This window comes from Myotis myotis, unplaced genomic scaffold (assembly GCF_014108235.1).
Source record: "Myotis myotis isolate mMyoMyo1 unplaced genomic scaffold, mMyoMyo1.p scaffold_m19_p_14, whole genome shotgun sequence".
NCBI classification, from domain to species: domain Eukaryota; kingdom Metazoa; phylum Chordata; class Mammalia; order Chiroptera; family Vespertilionidae; genus Myotis; species Myotis myotis.
The window spans coordinates 33513910-33538914 of NW_023416318.1; the positions used below are offsets into that span (position 1 = coordinate 33513910).

General features: G+C 43.3%; 1 protein-coding gene and 1 pseudogene across 7 annotated transcripts in view; one reads left to right on the forward strand and one right to left on the reverse strand.

The window, feature by feature from the left end:
• Positions 1 to 1872: 1872 nt before the first annotated feature.
• Positions 1873 to 25005, reverse strand: part of MTA3 (metastasis associated 1 family member 3) — a 173161-nt gene continuing 150028 nt past the window's right edge. For 6 of the 7 annotated variants that reach the window (XM_036334736.1, XM_036334737.1, XM_036334735.1 and 3 more), the window contains 3 exons: positions 17883 to 17969; positions 14719 to 14865; positions 1873 to 2623 (listed from right to left, as the gene is read on the reverse strand). In XM_036334736.1, coding sequence (XP_036190629.1) covers positions 2598 to 2623; positions 14719 to 14865; positions 17883 to 17969 — 260 coding nt within the window. In that variant the 3' untranslated portion in view covers positions 1873 to 2597. Of the gene's footprint in view, positions 2624 to 3402; positions 3477 to 14718; positions 14866 to 17882; positions 17970 to 25005 lie in introns of all 7 variants that reach the window. The other variant, XR_004971857.1, reaches the window with a different exon arrangement.
• On the forward strand, positions 4997 to 5540 carry LOC118669061 (annotated as a pseudogene).

A 25005-nucleotide genomic window follows, 5' to 3' on the forward strand; every position in this document is an offset into this window, starting at 1 on the left:
CCTGGTTGGACACTGACACAGAAACTGGGCTGTGGGCAAGGTGGACTTGTGAGAGGCGAGCTAAAGAGCCAGTCTGGTGTCCTCCTCTTTTGCACCCCATCTAGGATAGGAAATTGGGGGTTCGGAGGGGTATGCTAGAGAAGGAGAGGGGAGATGACTTGCAGAGCTTCTGGGATCTCATCCAAGGGAGCACAGACCAGGCTCAGCATAGCACCCACTGCGCATGTCGGCTGTGGGCCATGCAGACAGACTTACGTCCACCCACAAGCTCATTGCACAACACTGCACACCACTGACACATACAATGGTGACGCGGTGGCCCCAGGAAGGGGGTGGCAGGGAAACCCTGTCAGCACCAAGTGCTCAGACCGGCAAAGGCCAACGTCGGAGGCTCCTTGGCGTCCTTCCGCTTCCCTGGAGTGTTCACTCGAATGCTCCGGGCCTTTCCAGAGGTGAAGTGAGAGCATGAGATCTTACTCAACATCCTCGTCGTAGGAGGATGGGGCTGCAGAGCCAGCTCTGACTACAAGGCGGAGGAAGAGCTTTCTTGGTACACGTGGCTCACACGGAGCTGCACCTGTGCCAGAGCCACATGTGCCCCGGAACGGGGTGGGCCTCCCCGTTCCTCCCTCAGACCTGGCCTGGCCCCGTCTCCACCTCTCCTGGCCCTGGTAACCAGGCAGAGAGAATGAAGCTGGAGCAGCGTCACGGGCAGCTCACTGCTTCTCTCACAGACAGGGCATGGAGAGACAGCTTTCCCGTGTCTCTCAAGAATACACCACGTGTGTGCTGTGGAGCCTGTCCCTGCCGCCCCCCCACCCCTCCCCAGGTCTTTCTGAAGGGGCTTCTCTTGGGAAACCCTAAGGACAAGACCTGCCACCTCCTCCCGCTCACTGAGCTCCTCTGACATGGGCCCACCCGCGGAGCCCGAGGCCAAGACCCAGAATAGTCCAAGAGTTGGCAGTGGTGAGAATGTCCCCGGGTCACCCCTGCAAGAGCCTAAGATGAGAGCCAACTCCTCCTAGGAGAGAAGCCACCATGACTGCAAAACCAGAAAAGGAAAAGGCAGCTCAACTCCAAGCCTCGCCGTCAGCAGCATGCATCATCACATCCTCTCTGCAGGCGGCACCCAGCTCTGAGGATCTGGACATCGAGAATGTCATGGTCATTTTAGTGATACTTCACTCTGCCGGGGGACTGAGGGGGTGGGATCAACTCAATGGCAGCCACTCTGTCCTGCAACCGCCTGGCTGTTTGGGGCACCTACCATCAGCCGCCCAGCTGCCTCCCAGCTGCAGACCCCATGGACAGCTGGGAGGCCAGACTCCAGTTTTCTCCTGGTGCTGTGACCAGGTGCTCTGCAGGCTGTCCCTGCAAACAGAGGGCAGGGGAGTAGCCAGACTTCACATCTGCTCAGGGAGCCAGGGGGGGCACCAAGTTCCTGGCCCTGCAGCTGTATGCACAGAGCGCGGAGCACAGTCTGTGGTGCCACCGAGGGCTGGTGCTGACAGCAGACAGGAGCCCAAGCCAGTGGAAACCAGGCTGCAGGCAGGTCTCCTGGGGCCAGACACAGGTGCTCACAGAAGTGTTTGGGCCAGAAGGGTGGGGACTCATGGTGTCCTATTCACAGACCCACCTGCGAACCCAGCTCTCTCACTTCACCTTCCGTGATCAAATAATTCCATCTGCTTAAAATAGAGCTGGGTGATCTGTAACTTGTTGAAAGAGCAACCTGGCTGCAATGCCCCGTCGGCTGGTCTGGCTGTATGCGAATGGGATAGCACGCAAGTGGCTTGTCACAGTGATATACATGCTTGGCTCAGTGTAAACACTTGCTCCAGCGGGAGCTGTCAGGGACCAAGCAGAACCAAGTAGAACACCAACTTTTCTTCAGTGACAAAATACAGACAATATGAAGAGTCACGGGCTTCCCAAAGACACTTTTCTTATCATTTGTCAGGACCTCGGGTAAGTCTGTACCTTGGAGGGGTAGGGAAGGGATCAAATATAGGATGCAGGAGGTAAAGAGGAAAATTTCCCCATTAAAAAAAAAATTACTATGAAGCCGATTGAGAAAAAGCCAGTGACAGTAACAGCGGGGACAAGGGAAATGTTGTGAATTGCATAAACACTGGCACATCTGTTAAGAAAAATCCATTCAGAAAGATGCCATGTCCCTCCTGTACACGGTCATACAGCTTACAACAGAGCTGAGCTGGCGCATGCAGGGCAGCAGTGGCTCGGAGCTCTCAGCCGCCCTCCTGCCCCAAGAGCTGCTGTGCAGGGATGCAGGGTGCGGAGAAGGGAGGAAGCGGAGTGGCTCCCTCTTGCCCTTAATTCTCAGGCAGGTCTCTCGGGGACAGCGAGGTCTCTGAGGAAAGCGAGGTGACACTGATTCACACAGGGAGACTCAGCTTTTGGGGCGTGCACTCCTACAGTTTCTTCCCCCTCCCCCCTCATCGAGTCTCCATGGGGTGTGCATGGAGGTCTCCCACTGAAATGTACTGGGGATGGGGCTGCCTCCTTCCCAGGCACGGCCATGAACAGCAGCAGGGCAGTGGAGCAAGTCTTGGATTATAGGATGAAACAGGGGTAGCTCAGTCTGACACGCAGCATGTGAGTTCTGGAAAAGGAAAGAAAAAGGGTCAGAGTTAAATGAGTTCCGACGGCAGACGCAAAGTGAGGAAGGATGGAATCAGCCCTCCCACCAACATGGCAACCTTCGAGGGAAGGAGGCTGGGCATGAAGTCAAATGAAAGCTCACAATGCAGTTTAAGGCTGGACCAAAGGAAACTTTAATTGAGGCCAAGAAAATATGTGAATAACACTGAAGTGTTAAAAGCTGGGTTTTGGATGGGCAGATTTAGTCATCACTGCAGGTGCAATCCCTCCCCTGGCCAGTGCTTATCTGCTGATCAGACTGCCATCATGGAACTTCTGTGACCAGAGGCTAAGGGACGGGGAACACACTAAGGGCGGGAGGAGGCACCACCGGATCTGAGGTAAGCATAATTAATCATAAAGATGTGGGCACTCAGATGCTAGAAACACAGTTTTTTTGTAGGAGGGGAATAAACCTCAAACATCCACAGGGCCCCTCATTCTCACCCTCTCCACTTCCCCCAAAGACCTTCAACTCTCCTGTCCCAGAGCTGGGCACCTACAGACTCTCAGGAGAAATGAGTAAATGAAAAGCAGAAGTGGCTGAAAACCACATCATCACCATCTGGCATTATCAGTGGGTTGTGAAACCTTTGGCTTGGTTATTAGGAAAGTGGCGGGGAGGGAAGTGGGGCTTGTTTGCTGAGATGGGGATCAGGGGGTCCGACCAAGGTGGCACTCGGCTGTCCTTGCCTATCATGCATGCCACCTGCAGCCAGCAGAGGACACGGGGACGCTCACCTTCACAGCCTCCCGCCCTCCTGAGGAAGGTCTGCAGGCCGGAGCAGAGCTGCGCCTTCACTTCAGGAGCCTTTCTAGAACAGGGGAGATATATGTGCACAGCCTGGTATTTGGTAGGGCTCAGCAAATACGTGTTCAATAAAAACCCAGGTAATTCAGTTAGGACTCGGGCTAACCTTTGCTTTATGGAGCCTACTGAAAATGTAACGGACTTATTTAACTTTCATCAGAACCTTGTCTAGGTGAGAAAGGTTAGGAAACCTCTCAAGGTCACACATCAAGTAAGTTGAGGAATCAAGATTTGAACCCAGATCTTAATTCAGATCAAGTTTTTCCTACTACACCAAGCTGCCTATTCTATATCCAGCCCAGTAAGAGCATACTATCCTCTTCAGTGTCTGAATTAATGGCTATATGTGTCATTACATTTCAGAAGCCTCTCTCTCTCTCTCTCTCTCTCTCTCTCTCTTTTCTTTTTCTTTTTTTTAGGAGGGGGGTGAGCTCTGTCATTCATTTATTTGTCCAAACCCCAATGGAATTAAGCCATCTGCCAGAAGAGCTACCTGTAATAGTTTCCCAAGTGTCTGGTCTGCCATGGTAAACTGTGCTTTCATCTCTTTATTCTCAACTATCTGCTCCCGTTTCCAAAGCAACCCTCTCCCCGCAGCATCTCGGGATCCGGCATCCAGGTTCAGATCAGCCTTCACCACACTGGCCATGGCTTTATGTTGGGATATGTCACCTCTCTGCATTCCAGGCTGAAGAAGCCCAATGTTTATCACCTGCCCTCCGAAGGCTATCACTTCACTCCCGGCTGCTCAGAAGTTCCCCGGCCTCACTGCATTTCCTTGAAGCAAGAATGAGAGCCACATGCAGTGTGGGAAACATCTGCTGGAAGGCTAAAGGAGACCAAGCAGCAACCTCACAGCTGTCCAGTGCTGAGAAGACAGAGTTTAGAACTCAAGCTCTGCAAAGTTAGAGGGATGGGCAAACAACTTGGTTTTTCTATTGAAATCTCATGGGACTAAGAAAAAAAACTAGCCAAAACCGGTTTGGCTCAGTGGATAGAGCGTCGGCCTGTGGACTGAAGGGTCCCAGGTTCGATTCCGGTCAAGGGCATGTGCCTGGGTTGCGGGCACATCCCCAGTGGGAGGTGTGCAGGAGGCAGCTGATCGATGTTTCTCTCTCATCGATGTTTCTAACTCTCTATCTCTCTCCCTTCCTCTCTGTAAAAAATCAATAAAATATATTAAAAAAAAAAAAACTAAAATAAACCAGATCTAATACAGCTTTAAACCAAGCCCCCACATAGTCGAGATGATCTGCCAACTTAATTGCTTTCCAGAATAAAATTCAATACTCTGCAGAGGAAATAACAGAAGCCAGAGTCTCTACAACTTTATATCCACACTGACCAGCATTCATTAAAAATTATTAGACCTGAGAAGCAGGAAAATGCAACCCATAACCAAAATAAGTCACTGGAAGATGACTAATGGATAATTCAGATGTTAGAATTAGCAGATATGGACTTAAACTATTTACTATATATTTATGTTAAAGAATCTATAGCTCTTGCAGCTCGGCCACCGACATGCCATCCAGACTGAGGAAGACCCGGAAACTCCGGGGCCACGTGAGCCACAGCCACAGCCACATCGGCAAGCACAGGAAGCACCTGGGGCAGGGGTAGGGTGCGGTAATGCTGGTGGCTTGCATCATCACAGGATCAACTTTGACAAATATCACCCAGGTTACTTTAGGAAAGTCGGTATGAGGCTTTACCACTTAAAGAGGAACCAGAGCTTCTGCCCAACTGTCAACCTTGATAAACTGTGGACTCTGGTCAGTGAGCAGACACAGGTAAATGTTGCAAAAGCAAGACTGGAGCTGCTCCTATCACCGATGTGGTAGGATCAGGCTACTACAAAGTTCTGGGGAAGGGAAAGCTCCCAAAGCAGCCTGTCATTGTGAAGGCCAAGTTCTTCAGCAGAGGAGCTGAGGAGAAGATTAAGGGTGCTGGTAGGGCCTGTGTCCTGTTAGCTTGAAGCTACATGGAGGGAAGTTCATTAAAATGTCCACAAGTAAAAAATAAAAATAAAAAGAACCTACAGAAAAGTCTGGATATAATGGGTGACAAGATGATGTATCTTAGAAGAAATATAAAAGAACTAAATGAAAATTCTAAAACTGAAAAATATAAAAATCTGAAATAAACCATTTGTTGGATGGAATTAAAAGCAGATTTAATACTAGGGAAGAAATGAGTGAACTTGAAGATAAATCTCTAAAAATTATTCAAACTGACAAAGGGTACATATCATATGACTCCATTATATAAAATCCTAGAAAGTGTAAACTAATCTGTGGCAACCAAAAGCAAATCCGTGGTCAACTGGGAGGGGTGGGGGAGATGGGGAGGAAGGGCAACTAGAAAGGTTAGAAAGGGTGCAAGAAAATGTCTGAGGGTGATGGATAAGTTTATTATCTTGATTGTGGTGATGGTGTCTATATATGTCAAACTTGTCAAATTGTATATTTAAAAATGTGTATAGTTTACTGAAGGTCAATTATGCTTTAATAAAGCTATTTTTAAAAGAAATGATAATGGAAAATGGCTCTTTAGGGTTTTTAAAAAATCTGTGCTGGAACAGCATGCGCTGCCTTTAGAGATACTATAGGAATCATTCTACTTTGAGTTTAATAAAACTAAAAAAAAAAATCATTTAAAAAAACGAAACCAAGAGGAGGTACTAGCTGGTTTGGCTCAGTGGACAGAGTGTCGGCCTGCAGACTGAAGGGTCACAGGTTTGATTCTAGTCAAGGGCACATGCCTGGGTTGCAGGCTCAATCCCCAGTAGGGGGCATGAAGGAGGCAGCTGGTCAATGATTCTCTTTCATCGTTGATGTTTCTAGCTCTCTCTCCCTCTCCCTTCCTCTCTGAAATAAATAAAAAATATATTTTTAAAAAATTTTTAATAAAATAAATAAAAACAAGAGGAAAAGAAAACTGGTGTGGCCATATTAACATCAGACAAAATAGACTTCAAGACAAGTAGTATTAACAGAGAGAAAGATCATTTCATGATGATAAAATAGTAAAAAAGACAAAAATTCCAAATACATACACATATTCAATAACAGAACTTCAAAATACATGAAGCAAAATTTGACAAACTAAATAGACAAGTCGGGTTGGAGTATAACATTTAGAAAGTCTCCAGAAAGTAGAGTAAAAAGACACAGAGAAAGAAAACTGGAGAAACAAGAAGAAAACCAGAGAACCAGGGCAGGAGGTCCAGTATCTACTGTCTTAACGATTTTTCTGCTGACTGCTCTCAGGTGCCTTCAGGTGGTCGGCCCTACTTCCCAGGACTTATTCTCGCCATGCGCACTGACCGCCCCGAGAGGCTCCTACAGGCACTCAGGGAAGCTGCCATAGGACTGTCAGGAAAATAGTCTTCTCAGATATCCTCTTTAGGAACCGCCATCTGACAAAGCTGCCTTCAAGCCTGCTCATTTTACATTAATTATTTTTCATATTCATTAATATGTAAATAGTTGCTAATAAAAAATATTTGGTTGAGTGAGAAGAATACATAGATTATAACTCAGATGGTTTCTGAGCTTAAAGAATGCTCAACCATCCGGAAGGGAGAAAAAGAAACAGGGAAAGAGCAAGGTTGAGAAGCTCAAAATGAACCCAGTGGGGGACCCAAATCAACTAGAGTGCGACGAATTTTTCCATTTCCATTGCCCTGGGGACTCTGCAGTTCCAGAAGACTTCTCACTCCTTCACTGGGACCCAAAGAGACTGCTCAGGGGGTGCCTAAATCAGTTTGTTTGGGGGATTGGTCTTTACTGCCCTGGGGCGTCTAATACTGATGTCCCAGTGGCTTGCTCAGACATTTGTGCCTGCTCTTTTGATGGATGAGTTGAATCTATTCCAAAGAAGAGTGTTTTTCAGGGACCAAATCCCCTCCTTCTGCTGTTTCTTCCCTTTCGTTTCCCAAGCATCTAAAAAACCTTGGGACCTGGCTTTCAAGTCAAAGGTTCACTTTCTTTCTCAAAGGTTCACCTTCTACGTGTCACTGAGAATGGAAGTACATAGGGATAGACTGGCTTAAAAGGTTTCCTGTAATGACCCTTGCAGGTAAAGAGATACTTTTCGAGGAGGCAGAGCTGGCCCTCAAGCTGAGGACCCTTGCGTGACTACCATGGACTTCTGTCACCCTTCTAAGACCTCCACAATACTGGGAGGGTCACCTCTTACAGCTCACACGCTAGTACTTCCCTCAGGGACGGGAAAGAGGTATTTGATTATTAGTAAACCCAGGCATGGTCCCAGGGGTGGCTAATTTGGCATCCTACCAGAATATACCAAAACACCCAGTTGTGGATTACTCATGCCTAACGTACGTGAGTCTGTCTTCCTCTACAAACCCCATCCCAAAGCTTCACACAGTATGAGGGAACATCCTTCCACTGCTCTCAGATAATGCGTCAACTTTCCTGACTTCTCCTAGATACATTAGGTACTCTGCTATAATTGCTTCACATTCAGTAAACCCTGCAGCCATAAGGATCCATTTAAAAAAATACTGGGGAAGGGGGAGTGCACCTTGAAGGTACTTTTCTGTACTTAACCAGGTTATATAACATTACACCTTGAGACAAGCAGACCAGAGGCGAGTCTAGGGTACTCAATGTTCTTCCATAAACAATGTTTTGGAAAATTCAAAAATATTATAATCTTTGGAAATGGCATAAAAATTTTGACAGAAGGCAGGCTAGGCTGAAGCATGCCTAGGAGAGCCATCAGCTGTTCCTAGCCATCTATTTTTACTGGGATTTGTGAAGACAGCAGATGCAGTCCCTGAGCTCTCTCACTGGTACCATGGTCCTCACCACCACCCATCTCCCAGGGTTGGAATGCAAACAGTTGGAACTGTTGAGTCACTGATTTCAGAAACAAGTCATCAAAAGGACAGTCTTCACACCCCAGATCATAATATTGTACTTAGAGACATCCATGTTAGATATTCTCTCTACATGGGAGATTGAGAGAAATAATATTACTCAATGTAGAAAACAAATAAGAAAAAAATTAGATTTACAGTGGACTCACATACCCCAAGGGAAATAAGCCAGAGGAGAGCAGATTAAAAGAAGCTTATTGTACAATTCATCAATTTCCTAGGCTCAGATGCCCTGACTCTGTCCCACTGAAATTACCTCTCTTCTGAGCCTGTCGCTTTAGTTTTCCTGACACAATGAGTAGTACCCCTGGGACCAAAGCTGTCATCTCAGAAAAGGCTTAAGGACAACTCCAGTTGATGCTCCCTTGGTCTAGGTCACTATACAGCACAACCTGTTCTCAGCGGTGCCCCCTGATGGAGACATGGTAGCAGTCCTCTTGTCCCTGCGCAGCAGAATGAAAGATCGGCTGATTGACCACAACTCAAGCATCTGACAGCAGGGGGCAACCAAGGACATCTTCTTAGCGGTCAGGAGAGGATGAGAGATGCCTGCACAGCTCATCTGTCCCTCTCCTCTCTGGTTGTTTTTCCTGACTCAGGCTTCACTCTGAAAAAGATTCCACTGTCTCAGGATCATGATGCCCCACCCCCTCTGCTGTAGGGTCTCTAATTACAGGGGCCTGCAGGAAGCTAGGTGAGTCTTCTCTATAATCCTAATTTCCAGTCTTCAATAAGCCTCTAGATAACTTAATCAAGGGCACTTTCTCTTTATAGATACTGGCCTCCTCTGATGTGCAATCATTTACCTTCAAGCAAGTGCATGAGTCATTTTTGAGACCCATACTCTTAGGTAAGGAAGCGATGTAGTTTGTTTTTGTTTGTTTGTTTTTTTAATATATTTTATTGATTTTTTACAGAGAGGAAGGGAGAGAGATAGAGAGTTAGAAACATCGATGAGAGAGAAACATCGATCAGCTGCCTCCTGCACATCTCCTACTGGGGATGTGCCCGCAACCCAGGTACATGCCCTTGACCGGAATTGAACCTGGGACCCTTCAGTCCGCAGGCCAACGCTCTATCCACTGAGCCAAACCGGTTTCAGCAGAAGCAATGTAGTTTTAAGGAAAGAACTGACACTATTTTTATATAACTCACATATGACTACGAAAACTTTGGTTGATATCCTAAAATTTCCCAAAATAATAACAGTCCTCCTTTAAAGGAGGGGATGGAATCTTAACACTTAATGAGCATCTACTACAAATTAGAGTTGGTGCTGGGAATAGCACATACTTTAAACACATTTCACCTAAAGGTGATTCTATGAATTTTCTCTTCCTTTTTTCTTTCCTCTCTCTGAAACTAATATAGCTTCTATGCCCTAAGTTCCAAAAAAAGGAGGGGGTATAATATGGGCAGAAGAGTTTCAGAGAGGCAGGAAAAGAAGGTGAAGGCTTTTATTAGACAACTAGAGGCCCAGTGCTCAAAATTTGTGCACTTGGAGGGGTCCCCTTAGCCCAGCCTGTGCCCTCTCACAGTCCGGGAGCCCTCAGGGTATGCGACTGCCGGCTTAGGCCTGCTCCCCACTCCCTGGGGAGAGTGGGCCCAACCAGCAGTTGGACATCCTTAGCACCGCTGTGGAGGCGGGAGAGGCTCCTGCCACTGCCACTGCACTTGCCAGCCATGAGCCTGGCTTCTGGCTGAGTGGTGCTCCCCGTGTGGGAGCGCACTGACCACCAGGGTGCAGCTCCTGCATTGAGCGTCTGCTCCCTAGTGGTCAGTGCGTGTCATAGCAACCGGCCGTTCCACTGTTTGGTTGATTTGCACATTAGCCTTTTATTATATAAGATGATGGCTTATACTTTACAATCTGAACAAAGAAAAACACCTTCTACTTTCCTCTCTATATTCACAAACACACCCATCTCCTACACACAGAAAACTAAACACCTCTCAGGTACATGCTGCACTCAACACACCAATCTGGGTCCTTATTGGCCCAGGGGAAACAACACCGGCCTTGAAGTCTCAATCTCATCTCTGCTACTGGCTAGCCGTGTGACTTTGGGCAAATCCCTTAATTTCTCTGAGCCTTTTTCAGTTTTTTCATGATTAAAATGCCAGTTCCAGATGGGTACTAGACCTATAAGGGTGATCACTTCACAAGTTAGGCTTAAAAGTCTAATCACTAGTGTAACTAAAAAATAAAAAATTTTAAAATAACAAATAGACTTAACTGGTTTGGCTCAGTGGATAGAGCGTGGGCCTGTGGTCTGAAGGGTCCTGGGTTTGATTCCGGTCCAGGACATAAACCCAGTTTGCGGGCTCGATCCCCAGTGTGGGGCGTGCAGGAGGCAGTCGATCAATGATTCTCTTTCATCATTGATGTTTCTACCTCTCTCTCCCTCTTCTTTCCTCTTTGAAATCAATAAAAATACTTTTTAAAAAATAAAATAACAAATAAAAAAAATGCAGGTTATAACACTTAGCTCATGAAGTGTTTACAAAATCAAGTCATATAAAAGTAAGTGAAGAATTTTTAATCATTATAACACTTCCCTAAGGCAAACAAATTCTGTGCTTCACAGAGGAAAAAAACAGGTTTAAAGAAACCAAGTGATTCATCCAAGGCCACACAGGAAATAATCAGAGATGTCAGCAATGAATCCCATCTGACTGCAAACGCTCGGATGTCCAGGCACCGCCTCCTTCCCACTGCTGCCCTTTCTTTGGGCTCCTGGACACAGAAAGGCTTTCCAGTTACGTCTCCTCCATCCTGCTCTCAGGACCTTCTCCACTCACAGCCACTTGGAGCTAACCAAGGAGGCAGGTGGGTTGGTTTGCTGGCAATAAAAATGTCACCAAAGCATCTGTAAGTCTGAAAAGGAGGGACAGGATTTGGAAAGCACCGTGACTGCATGTGGCACACCACTGGACCACAGCTGGGGGAGGGGGGGGGCGTGGAGGTGGAGGTGTACTAAAGTGTAGGGACTGACAAGGTACTAGGTAGGTCTATATGTTGAAATTTCACACTTTTTATCATTACTGACCCCCAGCAAGGGGCTCCTTATGCGCGCAAATTTTGTCTTCACCCTCCGAGCTGAAGTCTGTGAGGTAGGCACCGAGTCTGCGTGCGCCCGGTGCCGTGGTTAAGCTTGCAGGGCACACCGAGTGCTGGCTCCCAGTCACCTGTACACCAAGGCCTTTATAGGGCCGGGCCAGGGCAGGTGGAAGACAGTGACTTTCAGGAAGACAATGAGACGCTGAACATCATTTTCTTTTAAAATGTCAGGTAAATCCTTTCTGCCAGCAGAAATCCAGACTCTTCCCATCATCTAGAACCTCCACCTAAAGACAGTGGGTGAGTGAAGGAGGCAAGCCACTGAGAAGGGGCCAGGAAGCCCTGAGGCGGAGAGACATGGATATTTCAGTACGATCAGGTTTCGTTTCATCAAGTTAGTTCTTCCCATCAAAATCCTGTTTGGTGTGATCATCTGTCTGACTTGCTGATCATTAAGTGGCAATGCTAATTGACTTTATTATTGGATCACACAGGGCCTGGCTTCCCCATGAGTTTGTATCTATCAACTCCAGTATATGACAGTATCAACTATCCCATGAAAACGCACTATTAGCCTAACATTTGTTCTGGTATTTTGAGGTCACCTTGTAAATTCAGGTTAGTCAGCATTCCATATCCCAAAGAAATAAGAAACAGACCCATTATCCCAAGAAAAAGGTCCACCGGAAATATAAAAATGGGGACATTTTCCAAAATGTGTATTTCTGCTACACTCGTCTCTCAGCTCCACATCCATCCATCTAAACTCACTTCTGTTCAATTAACATCTATTGAGCTCCTACTAAGTTCCAGGCACTGTGCTAGGTAGTAGTGATGCTGGGGCTGGGACTCTGCAAACACATTTCTCCTCAACCACCAGGTTCCCTGTCACACCAGTAGGGGGTGCTAGAGGGAGCACGAAAGGCTTAAGGATGGAGAAGAGACTGGTTTTTACTTTTACCTCTTCCTGTCTGCATCACTCCAATAGCAGCTCCAGTTCCTAGCTTTACTTCACATGCCCAGAACCAGCCTCATACACCTGGCAGATGCCAGCGCCGACAGAACAGCGTCCTCTAGAGGGCTCTGAGTTCCAGCTCCTCATGGCCCTCTTGAGCTTCTTTCTACCTTGTGATAACCCCAGCTTCTTCCTTCTACTCTCCTAACCTTGGGGATGGTGGCTGCTTCCTATGCTACCACCACCAACACCATGTTCCCCATTTACCTCTTTTGTCCCTCCGTATCTGTCATATTGATTTTTGTATTAGCTGCTAAAATAACTTATGTAGTTTTTATTTTGCTGACAAATACAGTGCAGTTGGGAGCCACAACTTTATTTTATAACAGTGGTCAAAAGAACAGACTCTGATACCAGTCACACCTGCAGGGAAATCCCAATCTATTTATGTAGTACCTGGTAATTGTGAAAACTTTAACTCATCTCTCTAGGTCTCGTTTTCTCAATCGCTTTCCTTTATTCAATTAACATTTATTGAGTGCCTACCACTTTCCAGGCACTGTGCTAGGCAGAGAGAGTTAAATGTTATGCAAAACAGTAAAACTCCCTGACATCCTGGCGCCTTCTGTTGTGTGAATCAAAGGAGACAGCACAGGTAAAGCACGTCCTCAGCCTTCCTCTCTGTACCAGGACAGGAGAGCAAAGACCAACAGGTCTTAAAGAAAAGTGTCTCAACAGCTAGGTCCTCAGAAAACGCAGCAAGTGTCCCTTCCTCCATAAGGCTGAAGGTCTCAGTCAACATAACACCCGGGCTTCCTCATATGCCCTGTCCATTCCTCCTGTTGAGAGAAACGACGACCTGTAGCAGCATTCACTCAGAAGGAAATGGGACGACAGCCATAGAGAGGTAACACTACAAGTAGTTTTGTTTTTCCTACAATTCCCACGGAGACAGTTACCTGTGATTCAAGGAAGGAGCAAATGCAGGACTGAGACCCAAATGACCATGACCAACGGGTATATGACCAAGAGATACTTTTCTCCATAAAGAAAATATGTATATATGTATATACACTCATTGATATGTACATATCAAATAACCAGAACTTACTTTTTGCTTTCTGCAGTAAGACTATAAGCCTAGAGAGGCCAGGGAAGTGGTGAGATGAAAAGGAAAGATTCCTGATTCCATTTATGCCTGAATGCAAGGGCCCCAGGCTGTGGGCAAGGAAACGCTGGAAAGAAATCCCATCTCCACATTTTGACATAATCATTCCCTGGTCTTCCGGTGTCTAGACATTAGGCCTATTGTAGCAATGATGGCCAGTGCTCTCATTAGCGAGGAAGTTGTTTCTGCAAGATTCCTGTGTAGCTGAATTCTTGAAAGCCATATCTATAACAATTGATAAGCCTATAAATGCAAACTAAACTCCTCACCCTCAAATTTTTATTCATTTTGACATCATTATGACCATCAAAAGTCATGCTGGGGGAAAAAAGAACACCACGGAAAATTATTACTAGAAGGTCAATTTTGCATCCTTGATCTAGTGCCTCATTATAAAAAATGTATTGTCACTGAAGGAAATTAGTGTTCCATAAGACATGCAAAGCCTAGAAAGGGTTTAATTCATAAATAAATGCCAACATTTAAACAATCAAGACAGTTTCAAACTCCAGGACTATTGAAATGAACACTACATATTGCCTGGATGCTCTATAGTTCCACTGGGAACATAATTCAATTCCACCTGAAATCATATGGCCAGGCCCAGGAGAAGTACTTTGGATAAGAGGTGATAGTTCTGTTTTTCCATTAGAAACAAATGATTATTTCTGTATTTAGGGCATCACTCAGGCAGTTCCTTTCATGACTTACAGTACTCTTGAGCAATTAAAAACAATTACAAGATGAAAGAAGTAGGGGACAAATGTCAAATTCCGAACAACCCACGGAAGGCTGAAGAACCCCAGAGAGCACTGCTGTCTCAGACAGAAGGCGAAATCATCCCTTCTGCTCAAGGAAATATAAATGAGCAGTGAGTGTGCATCCCAGCAAGAACATTATTACCCGGCAGAGGCAACCTGCTAAATACACACTTCATCTCCGAACAAGCCTCCTAAGAGGAAGTGGGAGCAAAAACGTTCCTCCCGAAGAGAAACAGCACCTGGGAAATGTCTTCACCAGGGCACGTGGCCGCCTTCCCTCTTACTCCCCTCACACTTGCAGTTATACATTCTTAGACTTGGCAGATGATGCCTAGCAGTGGCCAGGGGCCCTGGCATATCAGAACAGCCCCTGCATTTCTGGGCTTACTTACCACCCAGGCCATTGTGATGACTGTAGTTTCTTTTCCCCAAAATGCTCAGAGTCGTGTGATTGGGGGTGGTCAGCATCCGCTTGGTAGTGGGAGTTTGTAGAGTTGGTGTAGATCGAATTACATTAGGTTTCTTCGAAGGATGGATCTCTGACAGAGGGAAAAAAAGGTTTCTCAACTCAGAACATGGTATAAAAAATCTCTGTGTGGAACTTCCCTGGTTAATAGGCACACATCTTATTTCTTAATGAGCTGAGAGTCAGTTCTTTAGGAGCCAGCCTGTTTTCCCAAGGACTTGGCATAATTAATCAGCTTCAAGTGCTGTTACCATGACTGCTTTCCTTATCAAAAGTGAGCTGGTTCTTTCCTGCTAACTAAAGCTCTAGCTTCATGTTGTCAGTACAGGCAAGAAAAAGAAAGAAAAGGAAAAAAAAAAACACCATAGAAGGTCACTTAAATACAAGCTCTACTAAGGGAATAATAAGGCATCTGACTCTTCAAGGTATTAGCAATCCAAAAACTATCTGGAGAGGTAGCCTCAGAGAAAAACCACCTCCGTGTTCTATCAAACCAGAACTTAGCAAGTACCCATATCTGGTGCATAGAGTTTTCTGAAAAACAGGGTTCCTCCTCTGGTTTTTCACCCAGGGTATGGGAACCAGGGCCAATCACTCCCAGCCCAGAACATATTGATATACATGAAATCTGACACCAAACTCCAAATACTCGAGTCAAAAAGCAGCAGAAGAAAAGAGGATGTATCACAAAACTATAATGTGCACGTGGTATATGTGTGTTTAAGTGAAGCATGTTGTTGTCAGGCACACAGCCCAGAACCACTCATTTACTTTTTGGACAGAGTAGAGGGACAGCAATTGCAATACTGTAGGAATTGGAATTTAAGGACCTCAGTCTATTACTGATACTGAGGCCTTTGTTTACCTGGTTCTCTTAGCCTAATAACGGAAAAAATATTACTTTCCTGCTTTTCAAATCCTATATATCTTTCAAGGCTGAGATCAAATATCGTTTTCTTCATGTAGGCCGCCTTAACACTCATCAGAAATAGCTACTCCTTCCTCCAAGTGCCCCATGCATACTACCTGTAATTCCTTTACAGAATCTTTAACTGTCTTAACCTGTATACTTTCCCCAGTAGACCAAGATTTTTGAAGGCAAGGTCTTACTCATCTGGGTGTTCCCAAACCACTAAGTACAGTGTCTTGAACATAGTAAATACTCAGATATATGTTATGTAGGGATATAATCCAGCTAGTAGGACAACTCAGCTTTGAGCATATCTGGGAGAAACCCACACCAGTTTACCCACAGGAGGGATACACAATTACCTGTGGAAAGGCCAACTAATGTGCAATGCTATATTCTATTTTCTATGATCAGAAACTTTGCCTTACAAGTGAGAAGGGGCTTCTAGGATTAGGTCTTGCAAAGAAAGACAGAAAGCAAACCTCAAGGATTTAACCACCATGACCTAGGCCAGTGATGGCGAACCTTTGACATGCGTGTCAGAGGTGACAAGAGAACTCATTTTTTTGGTTGATTTTTCTTTGTTAAATGGCATTTAAATACATAAAATAAATATCAAAAATATAAGTCTTTGTTTTACTATGGCTGCAAATATCAAAAATTTTCTATATGTGACACGGCACCAGAGTTAAGTTAGGGTTTTTCAAAATGCTGACACACTGAGCTCAAAAGGTTCGCCATCACTGACCTAGGCTATGCCTATGATAACCATGTGATATGCTCAGGGGCTATCAAAGCAACTCTTTAGCCCCCGAGGAATAAAACAAGAAATAAGGTGGCAGACTAACATCAAAGAGGGAGTTGTGAGCTTCTGACTGCTAGCATGCTCAGTGAGGACCAGATAATATGCCAGGCTCAAGGCTACACTTTGATTTAAACGACTGGCTATCTAAGTTTGGACACTTCCTAACTACAAATTCTGACAGAGCAATAAGGTTCAGTGCAACTCTGACTACATATTTCACTTTTACTGAGAAAATGAAAAGGCAAGAATATTAGAAATATGCCATTACAGCTTCTAAGTATATTAGGAACCATTATTTTGCAAATTATCTTAAACCTTTGCCAAAAAGAAAAAAGGTCATTGCCCAGCAATTTTTTATACTGTTGTTAATTGTGATATTTCAATATGTAAATGGAACCATCATCTTTGGCAACTTTCAGAAAGCAATACAAATGCTCCTCTTTCAAAGTAACCTTAATTGGCATATCAAAACTATAATTTTTTTAAGGTAGCTTAAAAATCAGTTTTATCTTTTTTAAAAAAAGGTAAATAAACCAATCCATTTCTCTCTGTTTAAGGGAAGGAGTGAGGTGGACTGAAGTACTAGAAGGGTCGAAATCATAATATTAAGACCAGCCAATGTTGCTCAGTGATTGAGCATCGACCTGTGAACCAGGAGGTCAAGGTTCAATTCCTGGTCAGGGCACATGCCCAGGTTGCAGGCTTGATCCCCAGTAGGGGGAGTGCAAGGGGTGGCAGAGCAATGAGTCTCTCTCAATGATGTTTCTATTTCTCTCTCCCTCTCCCTTCCTCTCTGAAATCAATAAAAATATTTTTTTAAAAAATAAATCTACAATCTTAAGACATAGTCTTCACCGACTCCGTCCACACCTTTGGGGACCCCTGGACCTGCTGGGGTTGGACCCCACCATCTGGCGCCCGAACAGGGACCCCTTAGGTAAGCCCCCCGCACTTGGGACGGATAGGACTCCACCGTAGGAAGAGGGTGGATAGTCTTTGCCGACTCCGTCTATGCCTTTGGGAACCCCTGGACCCGCTGGGGTTGGACCCCGGCATCGATTCATTCATTAATAATTTAATGGTTCTTATTTTCATTTTGTTGCTTAATCTGTATTTATATACTTAAGTGTACACTGCATTTTTATTCAATGACTTTTTTGGAAAAAGTAAACAAATCCATAATTGTGTCTGTTGTGTATATTTTGGCAATAAAAAAAGTTTCTAAAACAAGATAAATGGACTCTACATACAAAGGAATCCAATTTCAGCTATTCAAAAGGCTTGAATTTAGTTGAGGTATGTCAATTTAGGGTAGCCAAATATTTATAAGATACAGAAATTGTTGAGGTTTTCCCCTCCCTTAGAAAGTACCCACCTAAATACCCAATGATACATGCCAAAGGTTTCCTGGTGCTTTTGCTTTTCTGGGGACTTCCAGAGAGTTCAGCATGTCTGTCTGCATCTGAGGAGAGAAAGAAACATGGAGACAACCCATGAGACCGTTTTCTCTTCCTACACTACATACACCACAGAAACAACAGGTGCAAGTGCAAAACAGTGCCAAACATCCCCCAGATTCCTGTCATTTCCTTTCGGGTTTCACAAAAACATTTGAGATTCTGTGCGTGCCCATCTGAAAGGCAGTGGGAATATGCTTCCTTTCTAGCCATGGCTCTTCTACATTAAAGCAGAAAATTTTCCATGAAGTACGAGGCCGAGTCCATCCTGATGGAAGATTAATCTGGCACAGAAGGCAGAAGTGACAGCTGATGAAGGTAACTACCCCCATGGCCACCCCTGACTCACATGGAGTGGTTTTCCACTGAGGAGCACTTGGTCTAGCTTGGTGACACTCAATTCCGTGAGATGACAGCCTCACAAGGACGAAAATGGGTCATTTGGTTTTATCACTGGTTTCCTATCCTTCGTATCCCACCCTGATGACATTCGTGCTGAGATTTAAAAGGTCACCTGTATGCAGAGTATTTTATCTGCTAATCAGAATCAGTAAGGTTCTGTGAGGACAGATAATAGTGGATAAGAGCTCACAGCACACTCCTCATTCCCTGCCGCAGACATTTCAGACAGAGAAAAATAAAGCATACACCATGAACACTCTGCATTTTAATGAGCTGTCATTAGGACAGAAGAATAGATGTGGAACCCGGCTGCCTCTCATACCAGAATTGTTGTAAAAATAGAGTTTGAAGGGACAAAAAAGTGTATTGAAGTTGTTTAAATTTGCATATATTGTCATAAAGCTTAACAGAGTGGCTCTGGCAGGTATGATTCTATATCCATGCCTTTTCCCCACCTTCAAATATTGGACAAAAATGTCCTACAGGCTTTCTGACTCAATTTAGAGAATTTGCTCTCTCACAGGCTGAGGCCACATTTCTAGGCATACATACAAGACATTTCCTTTGACATCCATAGGAATTCTCTGCACTATTAAAACATACAATTCTATCTGGAACCTCAAGTAATTTAAAGGTAAAAAATTAACTTTTTCATAAGCTCTGGCCCTCTCTTTCACTAAGGAAACTCTTTTTCTAATAACCAACAGTAAAAGGTGGGAAAATAGCATTTTAAAAATATGAAAATAGACAAAGTACATACTACAGAGATCCTCAAATAGGAATCTGAATATGTATCCCAAACACTGGCTAATTATGAAACCACTGACAACTATGAAGATTCCATTTCTTTTCCTACTATTCAGCTGATTTCCTTTGGGGAGAGACTTACTAAGCTTTGCTTTTCACCCATCTTTAATAGCGAAGATACAGGTGGAAATATAATCACCATGCTTTGGAAGAGTAATCTAAATAAACATTAAAAAGCAGCCCAAATCCTACAACGATCAAACACCTGTCAAATCACTGTGAACTAGTACTAAATAATAATTCCTTCCTAATATTATTAATTCTTCTGAAGTTCTATTTGGGATGAGGACAAGAGAAAAATTTCTCCTTTCTATTAATAAAGCTTGAATGAATCCCCTTGTTTATTTTCTCAGTGCACTAGACAAAGGCAATCGCTATATCACTATTACTAGCGATTAGACTAACTTTGCTCTATTCCAGTCTATAAGGCCCAAAGGAAAACTACCAGTCTGGCTGCAATCGATGGACTCCCCTATAACCATCACCCTGACAAGAATCAACAAATCCATCAAAGGGGTCACCAACACAATACCCAAAGATATTTCACTTTAATGTTTTTAATTCCTCATTAAATTAGTTGGAGTAATTATGTGATGTTCCAAGTGACAATTTACAGAGCACCTGAATGGGGGGTCAAAGCTCTTAAGAAGGATCCATATTTCACTAATCCCACACGAATTACCAGTCTCAACTATAAAGAAATTGGGAAGGTGCTAAGACAACGAGTTGCTGTTTAACATAAAAATGGCAGCCATTCAGTGATATATAAATGGGAAAAATACATTCCACCCTGAGGGAATCATAAACATAGGATTATCAGGTTCGCACTTGAGTTGTTTAAGTAAAATCTAATTCCAAGTTGAATTAGCATCTTCGAATAAGAACAGGCCAGTGTGGGTCAGTCCTCACTCCCAAATTATTCTCTTAACTATTTAAACAGAGATCATTCATTAGTGTGCAGTAAAAGTGCACAGATAGAGAAAGCGATCTGACAAATGCCCAAAGAACCCAGAAGGAATCAGAATCTGCCCAGAGACAGGGCAAACTCCACGTCTCACTCAAATTACTGGACTGAACACAAGGCACCTGTCACTGGCTTCCAAGAGGATGCTCTACAGCTTCTTGAGGTAAACCTGGAAAAACATTTAAAAATGATGGCCATTTTTAAAAACTGCTTTGTTAAGATTAGGGGGATAAATGAAATGGAAAAACTGCAAAAAGTAAACATCGAATTAAAATTCACAAAAACATCTCACATGGGCTTTCGAGATCGCTGTCAAAATAAAACCATCCACAGAACTTCCTTTTAGGAACTGTAGAGGCATTTCTAACCAAGATACAAAATATAGGTGCCATTTTTAAAAAAGATAAATTCAACTACGTTTAAAAAATCTATTTGGCAAATACATCATAAACAAAGTCAAAGACAAAACGGGGAAATATTTACATCACATATCACACATGAGCTAATTTCCTTAAAATATAAAACGTTCCCACAAATCGAGACTTTTATCCAACAGAAAATAGGTGAGGGGCAAAAACAGTTGACAGAAAAGGAATGTACAAATATATGCAAGTATTTCCATCTCGCTCAAAAAGAGAAATGCAAGCTCACATGTCACCCGTCAACTAGCCAAGTGTTTGAAAGATGGGTAACATCGCTGGTGAGGTCCGAGAAACAGGCATCTCTAGACACCGTGGGTGGGAGTGTAAATTGCACTTTTCTAAGGGCAACTGGGTAGCAACTATCAAAATTCAAAATTCAAAATGCATGTTCATCAGTTTGAAATATCTATGTAGGGATATTTGTTGCAACATTACTTCTAATAGAAAATGGTTGGAAATAGCCTGGGAATTCTTAGGCTAATTAACCTAATTAAATTTTTTTTAAAAAGTAATCCAGAATACCTCTGGATACTTTAAATACTGGTAACAGCAGTTACCTCTGTAGAGTAGGATGAGATTTGTAACCACTTTTGAATCTTTAGAAAGATTTGAAGTATCCATTCAGAAACAAATTTTATTACCAAAAATACCAAAATAAACCCAACTCTTCTCTCCTAATGTTAGAGCTTAACATTTCACAAAAGTTTATACAAGTAATAACTTTTGCTGAGCCATCTCTAGAAAAAAACCAGAAAATATGTTACAAATTTCTTATGAGTATGGGCCCTTGGGATAATTCCAAGTTGAATTAGCAACTTTGAACAGGAAAAAAAAAATATGGCTCCAGGTGCCTCTTGAACTTCATTGTGGGTATACTGCTGTCATTCAAGTCTGGTATGCTGTCAACTCAGAAACCACTTACTGACCCATGCAAGCTACAAAGGTGGCAGGTAAATCCTTTGGATCCACTTCTCTAAGACCCAGCTTCATTCAACTACAGGATGCTGCTAATGCACCTACTTCTTTCTCAGTCTCCGAGGATCCTGAATCTCAAGTAGTAACCCTGTGCTCAGCTGGTGTCAGGTGATTTTACTGAGCTTTGACGAAGTCATCTGATAACTTAATGTCTGATGGCAGTATCAAGGGAGGGACCCCATCATCACATCGTGGCTTTTTTACTGAGGGGAGGGGCATCAAAGGGGAGAAGGGACAGGCTAGTCTGTCTGAAACTTGATGCTGTTACAACCATGACATCAGTCTGCAAATCTCATCAAAGAAACAGTACTTTTATGCAATGCTTGGTTTGGGGTTTAGCAATGCATTTTTTAAAAATGTTTTTCTTGATGTTAGAGAGGGAGGAAGAAGAATAGAAAGATAGGAACATCAAAGAGAAACATCGACTAGCTGCTTCCTGCACCCTCCCTACTGGGGATCAAGCCTGCAACCTGGGCATGTGCCCTGACCAGGAATTGAACCAGGGACCTCTTGGTTCATGGGTCAATGCTCAACCACTGAGCCACATTGCCTGGGATAGCAATGCATTTTTAATAAGCACTATCTATATGGTAGAACTGGCTCAGGTATTCTACTAATTTTAGTAATTTGGGGCATGAACTTATATATTCACACATAAAAGTATATTATTAAAATGCATAGATATGTGGAGAAACTGGTTTTAAAAAATCATTTTCCATATATCATATATAAACATGTTGGTCATACAATATACTTATTTGCTTTTAAATTATTTAAAACAGAAACTATATTCCTATGGTTCAAAATTGAAAGTCTGGAAGAATGAAGTGAGTGGTGAAGTCTCCTTCCCATCACCTTTCTCTCAGCTTTCCAATTCCCCTCCCCACTCTACTCCTTACGTTTTCCTTGGGATATTTTACACATATGCAAACAAAGATTCCCCTTTAAGAACTCGCAATTAAGAGTATGGTCTCCCCCATCTAATTTAGAGTTTAGCTCCCCTTTTTTTCAGTCATATGCAGTCTGTAACCCCATAAATTCTGGTTCTGATGGTGCTAAAGAAGAGGCCAACTTTTATAGTGCTTATAAGAGGAAGATTGCCGGGAGCCGGTCCATGCTTGCTGTTTCAAGGGACCTGGCATATATGGCATACTGTTCTTAATATGTTTGCTCACCTTCTTGGCACTATGTGTTTTAACCAAGGTCTCTGAGAAAGGTTGTTTCCCCAGGTAGGGATTTTCCCCTGAAGTTAGGGAGGGAATAAAACCCCTCAACTAAGTGCCAGGCGGGTAATTAATCACTTTAACTACGAACAATCATGCTTAAGCTACTTAATCTTTACTCCCTGGAATGGAGGTAAGAAACGCCCTAACCTTTGTAATAGAGATTGATAGGATTGAATCAACTGGTATAAATACAGATGTAACAAGACAGCAAGAGTCAGAACTTAGAAGACAGAACTTAGAACACAGAACTGAGGAGAGACAGAACCTAGGCACAGAACCTACACAGAACCTAGAGACAGAAGAACTTTGCTGGAGAGAACATGGCAAAAGATCCTGGACAGAAACTGGCCACAGAACCTAGAGACAGAACCTAGCGAGAGAACCTGGCTACAGAACCTGGATAGAACATGGCAAGAGAACCTGACTAGAACCTGGTGACTGAACCTGGCTGGAGAACCTGGACAGAACCTGGCTGGAGAACCTAGCGAGGGAACATGGCTACAGAACCTGGCTGGAGAACCTGGCTGGAGAATCTAGTGAGAAAACCGAACCAGAACTTCGCTGGAGATCCTGGCTAGAGATCCTGGCTAGGCTGCTGATCAACTGAACGCTGTCTCCGTGTCATTCCTTCTTCGCCGACTCCGTCCACAACTTTGGGGATCCCTGGACCTGCTGGGGTTGGACCCCGGCAGAAGATGCTCAAGTTCTCAGGGAAAACTATTTCCCTTTTCCAATATTATGATGAAGTATTCTAAAATGCATTAATTAGAGCTCTTAATTTATCAATACCTTTAGAATTACAACCTTTTACCTGATCTGAAAGAACATTCATATTGCACCACAGTAATTAACTTTGTGAGGGGAGTAACAGGGTCACCATTGCCTTTGAGAAACCAAGAAAAGCTTACACCCCAAAATACACATACATTCTCACTGGACCAGAGGCATGGTTGCTTACAGACACCAGGTTATTAACACCTGATCTTCTCACTAACAAGCCAACATCAAGGGGCCTGCTGAAGAGGATGCAATAAGGGGCACATAAGGGAGATGATGCAAGAATCAATTATATGCTAAAATTACTGAGCAGATGCCTGCTGAAGCTTTATCATTTTAAATCTCAAGGTAAAATCAATTATTCTGAGAATCTAATTCTATATGTAACCCAATGAAGCTAAATACAAAATAAAATGTTCCTTGAATCTCATCACAAGTGACTATACTCTTATTATTACTATACATCTATGTTTGTAGACATAAAATACAGGTAATTTAATCTTGACTTTTTAAAAGCACTATGGCCTTTCAATTGGGAGGGGGAGGGGATAAAATGAGGCAGCAGAAAAATCTACTTCATTTAAGAATAATCAAAATAAACACAATTTGCAAATTCACTGAGTAATGAACAGAAAAGCCACAGGAAACAGAAGCTTCCTCAAGCAGCCAATTTAGTTGGTGATGGTTTCTTTTCCATTCATAGGAACAAAGATGATAATGGATCCCAGTCAACTTTAATGAAAGAATTTCATTCATTTTCTTTCTCAAATGTTTTTCCTCTTACTTAAGAAATTATGTATGTGTTTTAAATCAACTAAGCACTTTAGATGAATATAAATATTCCAGTTCCTTAAAATTGATTGTAAAAAGTGAAAATAGCATAAATCCCTCAACTCTGAAATGCTAGCAATGAAACCTCAACATAAGCCTAAATTCTCAAATACATATGAATCTAATGTAGCTAAATTTCCCCTCCATGGGACTCAGAGATTACTATCAATTTCCACTCCCTTTACAAAGCACTTTTCCTCTTATAAAGCTTTTACCTGTACATTTTTAAAGCCTTTAACTATCCTGCTGAAAATTATCTTTAGGAACAAAATGTTTTTCAATCATTATTCCTTTTATGGATACCCTCTTTAAATCAAAATGGGAACATCCTGTAATAAGAACTTTCTTATCTCAAGGACAAAGAAAAAACATCTACTGAATATCTTTTCTATTTCCCATGTTAAGCCAGACGGCAAGTTTTCTTCTCATCCTTTAGGGAAAGTTGCATGGCTCTGACATGCTAGCCAGGAACATGACCGAAAGGAGCATGACTAGAATCAGAGTTAACACATAACTTATGAACACATTTATGGGTACATGTTAATAACAGAATAATCCATGATTCATTGGTACATATGACCTTTGTTCTAACAAAAAAATGAAACATAAGCAAGAATGAACGCATTGCAAATGAGAG